Source organism: Panthera onca, chromosome A1, assembly GCF_046562875.1.
Source record: "Panthera onca isolate mPanOnc1 chromosome A1, mPanOnc1 haplotype 2, whole genome shotgun sequence".
In the NCBI taxonomy this organism is placed as follows: domain Eukaryota; kingdom Metazoa; phylum Chordata; class Mammalia; order Carnivora; family Felidae; genus Panthera; species Panthera onca.
Window position 1 is genome coordinate 43,658,197 of NC_138339.1, and position 12,099 is coordinate 43,670,295.

The window sequence follows — 12,099 nt, forward strand, 5'->3', positions numbered from 1 at the left end:
TGTCTCCCTCTCTCTCTGACCCTCCCCTGCTCATGCTCTGTCTCTCTCTGTCTCAAAAATAAATAAACGTTAAAAAAAAAATTAAAAAAAAAATACCCCCAACTATGTGCTATTTAAAAGAAACCCACTTTAAATATATGTCATAGGTAGATTAAAAGTAAAAAGGTAGAAAAAGCAATATTAATCAAAGGAAAGCTGTGGTGGCTGTATTCATTTCAGATGAAGTGCACGTAAGAATAAGGAATATTACAGGGATGAGGAAGGTCATTACATAATGATAAAGAGGTCAATTCTCCAGGAAGGCATAGTAATCCTAACTGTTTATATACATAACAAAGGAGCTTTGAAATATATGAAGCAAAAACTAACAGAACTGAAATGAGCAACAAAGACACAATTATAGTTGGAGACTTCTATGCTCTTCAGTATTCATTAGAAAAAAGAAGCATAAAATCAGTAACAATATAGAAGAACTGCACATTGTCAACACACTGATTTCATTAATTTATAAACTACAACCTGACAGCAGCAGAATACACATTTATTCAAGTGCACATGAAACATTCACAAGATAGACCATATCCCGAGTTATAAAACAAACCTTAACAAATTATCAAATGAGCAAAATACAAACCATGTTCTCTGACCATAATGAAAACAAACTGGAAATCAGTCACAGAAAGAAAACTATAAATCTCTAAACACTTATGAGTGTTTTGATGAGCCAAAGAGGAAGTCTCAAGGAAAACCAGAAGATATTTTGAATTGAACAAAAATAAAAACACAAAACATCAATCTGTGGGATGCAGATAATTCAGTGCTTGGGGTGGGGGGTGATTTATAGCACTAAAGCCTTATGTTAGAAAAGGAGAAAGATCTCAAATCAACAATCTAAGCTTTTAGTTTAAGACACCATAAAAAGAAGAGCTAAGTATAAAGCAAAAAAAAAAAGGAGAAGGAAGGAAATAAACAGAAATCAATGAAATTGAAAATAGGGGGAAGAAATCAATGAACCCAAAAGCTGGTTTCTGGAAAGGATTAATAAAATTGATAAACCTTAAGCAAGACTGACAAAGAAAAAAGAGAATACACAGCTACCAATATCAAGAAATTAAGAGGGAATACCACCAAAGACACAGAAGATATTTAAAATAATAGTAAGAGACCACTACGAGCAATTCCAGGCATATAAACTCTACAACTTAAATGAAATGTACCAATTCCCGAAAAAACTACAAACTACCAAAATTCACCCAAGGTAAATGCATAACCTGGGCATTCCTATTACTGCTAAAGAATTTTAATTTGTACTTAAATACTTTCTGGATAACAAATGTGTGAGAACAGTTGATTTCATTCACAAATTCTACTGAACATTTAAAAATGATATAATACCAATTCTATATAATTTCTTCCATAAATGGAAGAAAATGGGACATATCTCAACTCATTCTATGAGGCAAGTCATACTTTAAAACTTGAACTGGGCAGATGGTACAGAACAATTGCCCTCATGTACACAGACACAAATATCTTCAGTAAAATATTAGCAAATCAAATTCAGCAACATATAAAAAAGAGTAATAATAGCAGCATGACCAAGTAGGGCTTATGCCAGGAAGGCAAGGCTAGTTCAATATTTGAAACTCAAATCAGGGGCACCTGGGTGGCTCAGCTGGTTAAAGTGTCTGACTCCTGATTTCGGCTCACAGTTGTGAGATTGAGATTCTCTCTCTCTCTCTCTCTCTCTCTCTCTCTCTCTATCTGCCCCTCCCCCCACTCACATGTGTGTGCACTCTTAGAAGGAAGGAAGGAAGGAAGGAAGGAAGGAAGGAAGGAAGGAAGAAAGGAAGGAAGGAAGGAAGAAAGAGAGAGAGAGAGAGAAAGAAGGAAAGAGAAAGAAAGAAAGAAAGAAAGAAAGAAAGAAAGAAAGAAAGAAAGGAAAGAAAGAAAAGAAACTCAAATCAATGTAATCCACCATATTAACAGTCCAAAGAAGAAAAATCACACCATTATAGGGGTCATAGATCTAAATGTAAAATGTAAAACCATACAAATTTTGGAAGACAACATAGAAGATCTTTGTTACCTGGGGTTTGGCATAGAATTTTTAGGATACAACACCAAAAGCATAATCAATACAAGAAAAAAAAATTGGAATTCATCAAAATTAAAAGCTTTGCTTTGTAACATACATTGTTAAGAAAATGAAAAAAACAAAACAAAACAAAACAAAACAGGGGCACCTGGGTGGCTCAGTCGGTTAGGCATCCAACTTCGGCTCAGGTCATGATCTCACAGTTCATGAGTTCAAGCCCCGCATTGGACTCTGTGCTGACAGCTCAGAGCTTGGAGCCTGCTTCAGATTCTGTGTCTCCCTCTCTCTGCCCCTCCCCTGCTCACACTCTGTCTTGCTCTCTTTCTCAAAAACAAATAATAAAAACATTAAAAATAAATAAAAAATAAAATAAAGAAAACTTCAAGAAATACACAGATTATTAAAAAACAAAAACACCACTTGTTTCTCCCAGTTATCTGTATACCACACCCCAAACAAATAGAATCCTGTATTTCCCCTCCCACTATGCTTTTGTTCATTCATTTAATACACATGTATGTACCACCTTATATAAGCCAAGTGATTTAGAAATAACTAAGAAAGAATTCTGACTGATGGGAAGAATTCAAGATAGGCAGTCCCTTCTCCTCTGGGGTTTTTACAACAGTAACATTTTCTTATCAACCTATCTATTATGCTAAAAAATAGTATCAAAGCAATGCACAGACAGCAAAGCTGCTTTCCTACAATAGCATCATGAGGTGGGGAAGGTACACTGTAGAGATACGGAAAATGAACTGAGATTCAAGGTAGATTCTAGAGATGTAGAAACTGAACTGAAGTTGAGTGACAGGCCCAGTATCACACAGCACATTAGAATTAAAACATAACTCTTCAAATTCCCAGGGTGAGGGCTTCAATTCCATTTCAAAACATTTTGTGCTAATGTTGCAATATGTTTCAAGAATCTTAAAAGTGTTCAGACCTCTGTTCTACTTATTCCATTTCTGGGACTCTAAGGACATAACATGAAATGTCTGCACAGATTTATGCAAAAGACTTTCGGTGCAGTGTTACTTACAGTAGTTAAAATCTAGATGTCTAGACTCACGGGAAATAAGGAAAACCATGTATGCAGTGGTCTAACCTTTATAAACGTTTAGAAGCAGCATGATTATTTGGAAACATGTTGGAAACAATGTCAAATGGAAAGAACAGGATCTTAACATTGTACATACAAAATAATCCTAACTGTATTTTTTAATTAAAATTTTTTAATGTTTTATTTATTTTTGAGACAGAGAACATGAGCAGAGCAGGGGCAGAGAAAGACAGAGACACAGAATCCAAAGCAGGCTCAAGGCTCTGAGCTGTCAGCACAGAGCTCAATGTGGAGCTCAAACCCACAAACTGTGAGATCATGACCTGAGCCGAAGTCGGACGCTTAACTGACTGAGCCACCCAGGCACCCCAATATCAGTGCATAGCCTGATGCAGGGCTTGAAGTCACAAACGGTGAGACCATGACCTCAGCCGAGGTCAAGACTCAGAGGCTTAACCGACTGCGCCACCCAGGCGCCCCCTAACTGTATTTTAAAAGAGAGTTCTGGGGAAAGATCATGCAAATACTGATGAATAAAAGAAACACCAGTATAGCATTTTCTAGGTCTGTTTCAATAGTGTCAAAAATACACGCAACCTTCGCCAAAGAAGATACACAAGTGGTCAAAAAGCACATGTAAAGATGCTCAGCAAAACTAGGCATTAGGGAAATGCAAATCAAAACCGCAATGAGATACCACTCCACGCCTCACTAGGACAGCAATAATAACAACAGCAACAACAATGGAAAATAGCAAGTGTTGGCGAGGATGTGGTGCAATTGGAACCCTCGGGCACTGCTGGTGGGAATGCAAAGTGGTGCAGCTGCTGTGGAAAACAGGTTGGCGGTTTCTCAAAAAGTTAAGCATAGATGTGCGTATGACCCAGCAATTCTACTTCTGGACAGACGTACACCCAGAGAAACTGAAAGCAGGTGTACAAGCAGGTGCGTCTGCTAGTGGCACAATGCACAGTGGCCAAAGGGCGTCCAACCAATGAATGGATAACGAAATGTGGTGTGTCCAGGCCATTGATAATAGAATATTATTCAGCCATAAAAAGGAAGGGAGTAGCTTTTAAAATGGGAGGGGAAAAAAGAACTGTAGTGCAAATGTAATGTGCACCATGGATGCACCCGGAGACATTATGCTGGGTGAAGAAAGCCAGACATGGGGGTCACAGATGGTATGATTCCATTTATTGAGCATCCAGAATGGACAAAACCCATGACCGGAGAGTGGATCAGTGGCTGCCAGTGAGTGGATCAGGGGCTAGGAGGTTGGGGAGGTGCAGGGAGTGACTGCTTGGTGGGTATGAGATTTACTTTTAGGGTAACGGGATGGAACGGGATGGGGTGATGGTTGCTGGGCACTGTGAAGGTACTAAGTGTCACTAATGGTAAGTCTTGTATGTATTTTACCCATGTATATATATATATATATATATATATGGGTGTGCGTATAGATACAGATATAGATATAGATATAGATATAGATATAGATATAGATATAGATATATACTTTGCCACACCAACTCTACCAGAATGTTTTTTGAAAGATAAAATCATGAATGTGGCAAAGATTTTACAAAACAGAGTTCACTGTGTAAGTATCATTGCTATTATAAACAGTGGCAAAAGTTTGAAATTACCTAAATGCCTAACCAATGGGGCTCAGTAAATGAATAAGGGTATGCATTGGAATGCTGTGCAGTTGCTAAAACTTATATTACAGAAGTTTAATGACAAGATGTTAATACCATTCAAACAGAAAAATCAATTTATCTCCTCCCCCCAATGTATATGTGTGTGTATAGAAGAATATCCCAGGTGTATACAAACACACACACACACACACACACAGAGTGAAAGGGATCTATATTAAAGGGGTAACAGTGACTAGTGACTGGTTCTGGGTAGAATTGTACACAATTTTAATTTTTGCAATAATAAAATAAGTACTAATTATTATTTGCTAAGTATCTTATGAAATATCAGGCACTGTTCTAAATTTTACCTATCCATCTATCTGTCTAACAAATCATTTAATTCTCATAAACACCCTAGGAATGAGATTAACTAAATTCTTCAAGGTTGCACAGCCAGTAAGAGGGGAAGCAGGGATTCAAACCCAGGGACTGTGGCTGCAGAGCCTGAGATCTTAACCACTATGCTATAAGATCGTATTGTTTAGTCCATAGATTCTAAATTTTCTATCATGGTTACATCACATATAAAAGGAAAGAAAGCTATTTGAAAAAAATAACTAACCATATAAATAACCTAACCATAAAATTTAAGAGCTGTCATCATTGTAGGGAAGGAATATGGATATTTAAAAATTCTCCTATTTGTCTAGATTTTTCAAATTTCCTTTAAGGAATATGAATTGCTTTTAAAATTTTAAGGGAAAAAACATCTCAACTAAGGTTAAACAAAGCATGGTGTCAGAGTTTTAAAGCCATTCCTGAAAGGACAAGTCCAAGGATCCTGAAGACTCCAGTGCGGAGGCAGCCAACTGCTTGTGGACCAGAGGTAGGAGGAAAGGACCAGAGGCAGGAGGGAGGGGCCAGTGAGAGAAGGGAGGGGCCATAGCAGGAGGGAGGGGCCATAGGCAGGAGGGAGGGGCTACAGGCAGGGGGGAGGGGCTAGAGGCAGGAGGGAGGAGGCAGTGGGAGACCACCTGTGAACTCGGTGAGGTGAGGGCGCAAGAAGGACCCTTCTACATCTATGCTAGTGAAGCATTTCCATCCTTACCTTGCAGTGCCTCCTCATGCTCTCCCTCCAGGGCTCTTTGCTGTTCATCTAGTTTCTCTCGAAGCTCCAGCTCCCTCTCCTTCTCCACCTGGGGACAGAAAGTGGTAAGCAGCGTGAGATTGAGCAGGTTCAGCACAGCCTCGCTTATCCACTCCCGGAACCCTGGAGCTTTGCAGAGGCTGGTGATCAGAGTCCCACCCTGTCGTCTACGTGATGGGGACAATCTGAGTTCAGAGAGGGCACAAGGCCTCCAAGACACAGCAGATGTGGCTGACTTTGCTTCTTTAGGGCTTAGAAGGGGGCTCCTAGAGAACCGTCTAGGTGGAAGGCAAGTAGGGGTCTTCCAACCCTGATGCCCGCTCCAGGCAGGAAGTCTTTCTACTGCATCAGAGTGTTTCCTGACCTTTCATTGCATATAATGTACATAACATGCAAGCAGTTACAAATATTTATTCAAAAGATAAAGGACTCCCTTCTTGGTAATGGAGTAAGAGATACTTACAACAACAAAATCAAAAGTTGGTCCTCACTCTGGGACTTAGCGAGGTTAGCTGAGCAGGAGGTTTTCCTGCTCAACACAGGTGGGGTTGTGTCACCTGGACTTACCTGTTGTGCCCATTTCTTCCTGTCCTCTTCGTGTTGCTGGAGAATTCTGGTTATATCCTTCTGGCACCGCTCAGCCTCCTCAGATGCGCACAGCTGGACAGTTGTGGCTGTGAGTGAGGAAGCAAAAAATGCACACAGAGCAGAGGAGAAGCCAGGGTCCGGCAGAGAGGATGTGGGAGGCCAGGGCTAAGGGATGATAACTCCAGTGTCCACCTCAAGAACAGTTTCAGTTGGGAGATCAACCTCCAGAGGCCCCCCCAACCCCGCACATCTCTCTGGCTTGGGAGACCCTCCTTAGTGCAGGAGCCAGTGGGCTCATTTTGTTGTCCTCTAGGATCTACAGCAGAGCTGGTAACTTGCAGGACAGACTCAGCCCGTAAAGGTGCAATTTGCTCTAGCTAATATCTAAATTTAAAAAATAATCAGTTGCAGGGTGCCTGGGCGGCTTAGTCGGGTAAGCGTCAGACTCATGATTTTGGCTCAGGTCATGATCTCGTGGTTCGTGCGCTCGAACCCCTGCATCAAGCTCTGTGCTGACCATGCGGAGCCTGCTTGGGATTCTCTCTCTCTCCCTCTCTCTCTCTCTCTGCCCCTTCCCCGCTCACGCTGTCTCTGTCCTCTCTCTCAAAATAAATAAGGAAATAAACATTTTTAAAAAATTAGTTGCTGAGGTTTACTAACTGGGCAGCTTTTACTTCATGTACAGATATCTGTCCAACTTGTTTTCAAGGAGCAGGAGAACTGGCAGTGTATGAAGCTGAGGCCGGCCTGTCTCCTGCTTTGTCCAGGGTGTGGCTCTGCCATTTACCCCAGGCCTTGCCTCTCTCTCCTGAGGCTGCCTCATCACCTGCTTTACCTGCTGGAGCCTGAAGGTGTCTGAGTGTGTGACCCATGACCTTTAGCAGGCCCCACCCCCAGCTGGAGGCAGAGGGGCTGCTGTGAGTGGGAAGGAGGCGCCAACAGGAAGCTTCGCTCTTGCTTAGGGAAACTCCAAAACCTGCCCTGCCCACGCAGCTGAGTCCAGTAGGCTCTGGGTGTGACCTAGGGCATGACCCATCCTCTCTGTGCCTCAGTTACCCAATATGTGAAATCAGGATAATAATAATACCCACGTCACAGGGCTGTTGAGATAATTAAATCAGGAAACAATGGCAACAGCAATAATAGTAGCAAGGTAAGGAATACGGAGAGCATATCATGCCTGGGAACGTGCCAGTCCCGTTCCAAGTGCCTCATGGGTACTACTCGCCTAGTCCCCGCAACAACCCAACGTGGTGGGTACTGTCACTCTCCCCATTTCACAGACGAGGAAACTGAGAGACAGAGAAGTGATGCAACTTGTCTAGGATCACCCAGTTCACAGTCGGGGAGAAGGGCTGTGAATACACCGTCTGACCCCACGGCAAACGCTCCTAACTACCACTGTATCCTGCCTGCTTATGCACAAAGAGCAGGAAGCATAGTGCCAGGCATTTAGAAGTAGCTCAGTAAATGTTCTTTATTGTTTACGGAATGTTCTCTGGATATTCATTGTTGCTCATGACAAGCATTAGAGGGGCTGGCATTACTGGTGCGGTGGGTATTATTATTAACGTTAGTATTATTATTACAGAGCTCCATCGACAGGGTTGGCAAAGGGCACGAGGAGAAAGGTGAGGAACGGGGCTCCAGGCAGGAAGCCAGCACTGGGGGAGTGAGTCAGTGCCCTGAGTCCTGGGGGATGGCAGTGGTCAAGTACAGAGAACCCCAGACTCAAACAAACCATTTGGCTCAGCATCCCAGGCTTTGGTCCACAACCTGGCCCCAGCCAGGGAGAAGCTTATAAGACAGATATCGTCACCAACAATAGTCTTCAGCCCCACTCCCAGAGATTCTTAATTACTTGGTCGGCGGCGGGGCCCCAGAATCCGTATCTTTGATGTTCCCCCAAGTAATTCTTATGTACAGGCAGGTTACAGAACCTCTGAATTCTGGTCCCATGGCTGATCTGGAACTTAAACTTCATCTATAATGTCCCTGACAGTCTTCAGCCTGTAACTGGACACTTTCAGAGACGAGAGCTCGTTTCATTATGAGGCAGCTCTGATGGTTCTAAAACAACAATCACACAAAAAATCCTTTGAGATTGAACTGAATTCTGCCTGCCTGTTTCTGCCGCCTTGAAGCCCTTCTACTGACCTCTGAGTCACACTGAACAAGGCTTATCTTTCTTCTCTATGAGGGCACTTCAGACACTTGGAGAGAACTGTGGTGTTTTACTGCAGTATCTTCTTTCCAGGTAGAACATCCTCTGCTCCTTTAACTGCTCCTTATAGGACGTGGCTTCTAGATTCCTCACCAGCCTGATCTGCCTTCCACTGTACTCCCTCCAATTTTTCTGGATTCTTCTGAAAGTGTACTTTCCAGAAATAAACTCCGCACTCCAGGTATGGCATCAATAGCCAGGAACAGGCCAGTACAGGTCAGGACTATCACCTCCCTCATTTTAGACATGATACTCCTATTAATGTAACTGACTTAAGGTCTCATGAGATAATTAAACAGCTGTATCACCTTTGTTGGTTATAAGGGAGGAAACCTCATGGATGGTGGGGAGGGCATATGTAGGCCTGGCCACTCACCTGTGTCCCCATTGAGGGTACCTAATTCCTGTGGCTGTGGTCTGGGTAGCTGATCTGGTTTGCGGCGCCTCTGGAAGAAAGGAGACAACAATGACGTGAGGGTAGAGGGTAGAGGTCAGTGTGAGGATGGGTGTAGGATCCTTCCAAAGGCAAGACACAACTTCCAGTTATGCCAGAGTCTGCCCTGTATCCAGTTACTTAGGCTGCCTCCCCCACTAGCCAAAGGGGAAGGGGTTCCCAGAGCAGAATTTCTCATCATTTCCAGGCGAACCCTCACTGGGGAGTTCGATGCTGGTTGACCTGTCCTTAGAGCCTTGTGGTTTCTGCTGCCATCCACGGGGCCCTCCCTGCCCACCTCTTTCTTCTCCCAGGACTTGGCCAGACCTCCTGCTATTACCCTCACTCCAGTTATGGCTGAAACTTCCCAACCTCTAGTTCAGAGACAATTCCCCTTTCCTCTCAGGGCCTATGGCTACCACAACTTCCTTCCAAGTTCCCCATATTGGGGACAAAGCATCAGAAGTCCAAGCCATGATTTTACATGCTTATTCTTTGTTAGAGGGGGGTATTCCCCCAACTATAAGGAGGCAGGGGTACTTACCTTGACTGATGGGGGGAAGACACCGTACTCAGGATGTACCGGACACTATGATGTCTTATCTATATTAGCTAATCTTCAGAATGAACCTGGGAAATATGAATGTGCCCAATTTAAAGATCAGGAAGTTGAGGCTGAGTGACGTTAGGGCTCAACCAAAGCAGATTAGTGGATAATTGGCAGAGTCAAGTATCCTTGCCATACCTCTGGGCGCGTTAACCAACTTTGGCCAGGATTGGTTGGATCGGATCAAAGGAGGGAACCGATGCCAAAGGCTATATCCCAAAGCAGTGTCAGTGGCACCCAGATAATCAAGTTTCATAAATCGTATTTTTTAATAGGAGAGTTGATATGGGTTGACAATCAAGAATGACTGAAACGCTGCTAGGAAGCATACTTCTGGTTGGGGAGGAAGATAAGTCAAGGGAAGGCTTCTACAACCTTCTGCTCCTGCCCCACCGTGCCCAGCACAGAGCCTGGTACGGTGTGAGCCCCTGACAAGCTGGACCCAACCGGGCACCTCCCCTAGGCCCTGGTGCCTCAAATCTGCTCAGTGGCTGGGCATGCCTGACAAGTGGGTTTTCCTTTCACCCTGTTTAGACTCAGCTCCCCCTGCCCCGGGGAGCGGGGGTGCCTGGCCAGGGAACAAGCCAGGGAAGCTGTCAAAGCAGGAATCTGGGGAAGTGACAGGAGCCAGCCTCTCTATCCTGGGCTGCAGGAAGGAGGAGATAAATGGTTGTCTCATCCCCGTTGCCACGACTGGTTACACTAATCTGGGAATGTTTTTCATGGGACTGAGAATTCCTGAATTCCAGGCCTGGCTCTACAAAACTGGATAAATCTCTTCCCTCTTCTGGGCCCTGCTCCCTCCTTTGTGAAGGAGAGGCAAGGAGGTCTTAGTCGATCCCCATGGTGTTCATACTCGGAGCCTATGACCTCAGATCCTCTCAATAGCACTGACAGGCAGGGCTATTACAGGTAAGGACACTGAAGCCCAGGGAGGTAAGCCACCATCACACTGTGCCCTGATGTCAAAATTAACATCAGGACCAGGTCTCTGCACTGGGGCGCCTGGGTGGCTCAGTCAGTTAAGCGTCTGACTTCGGCTCAAGTCATGAACTCACGGTTCCTGAGTTTGAGCCCCGTGTTGGGTTCTCTGCTGTCGGCACGGAGCCTGCTTGGGTTCCTCTTTCTCCTTTTCCCTCTGCCTCTCCCCTGCTCTCTCTGCCTCAAAATAAATCAAATAAACATTAAAAAAAAAAAAAAAAGAAAGAAGTCTCAGCCCTTTAGAGACTGGAGCTGCGTGGTTAAGAACTCTGGGATTCTAGAATTACCCAGACCTGGATTCGAATCTTAAATCAAACCCTGTGTGACTGTATGGCCTCTCCAAACCTCGGATTTCTAACGTTGCTTTAAGGATTAGATGGGATAATGCACCTATAATGTCTGACATATTCTAAGAGCTCAAACATTGCCTGAGTTTATTACTTTCTGAAGAACAAAGACCCTGAAATGCTTTGGGAGATCTCCCTCAGACTGGCCTGAAGTCAGATCATAAAGCTCATGAGAAACTGTCTTCTCCCAAATAAGAGCCACAGAGAAGTGAAAAACTCTTCTCCACGAACAGCCTCCAGACCACAGGCAGGATGTGACTGTGCGCCTGAGTCCCCAGATCCTAACGAAACCACTCCCCAGGAGTACTCCGTCAAATAACATCCAAGACTCATCACCATCCGTCCTCAGGCTACCAACCTCCTTGTCCGCCTTCCTTCCTTAGTAAATATTTGTAAACATCTTCTTCCGATTATAGTAGTAGTAATGATTTATTCATTAAAGGAATGTTACCTATGCTTCCTGATATTTTAATTTTTCAAATATATTATGAGCATTTACTACATGGCATTAAATATTCTGTACACATATTAATTTTCATGACTCGAACATTACATCCTTGTGGATGAATTCAATCATTTAACACATAATCTGCATGAGTATTTGAATTATTTCCATTTTTTAATTTCCGAATTATGCTTTAGTGAACATACTGACTTTGTTACATAGCCAAAGCTATGGGTTCTACCCTCCAGAAAGGTTAAAAGAACTCACCCACTAACAGCACACAAGAAGGCCAGCGTCACTGCAACCTTGCCAACATAGAACAGTATCATTTTTACAAAATAATCGGCAAATTTGCTGGGCCCAACTAAACAGGCCTATTGTACTTCTGGTCCCAATATGCACATCCACGTGTCCAAGAGCATCCCAAGCTGCTCAAGACCGTCCCAGCATGACGTACACTCTCAGGCTTCCGGGCTGAGTTTGTGTAACATTTCTCCTCGGTCTCTCCCCAGGGCTGAGT

At 43.6% G+C, this 12,099-nt stretch overlaps 1 protein-coding gene across 1 annotated transcript in view; it reads right to left on the reverse strand.

Annotated features, from left to right (window-relative positions):
• CCDC69 (coiled-coil domain containing 69) overlaps positions 1-12,099 on the reverse strand; it is a 34,072-nt gene that overhangs the window by 10,457 nt on the left and 11,516 nt on the right. Inside the window, exons 2-4 of the mRNA XM_060634745.3 lie at positions 9,143-9,212; positions 6,522-6,628; positions 5,916-6,003 (exon numbers count right to left, since the gene is read on the reverse strand). Of these exons, the coding sequence (XP_060490728.2) occupies positions 5,916-6,003; positions 6,522-6,628; positions 9,143-9,212 (265 nt within the window). The remainder of the gene's footprint in view (positions 1-5,915; positions 6,004-6,521; positions 6,629-9,142; positions 9,213-12,099) is intronic.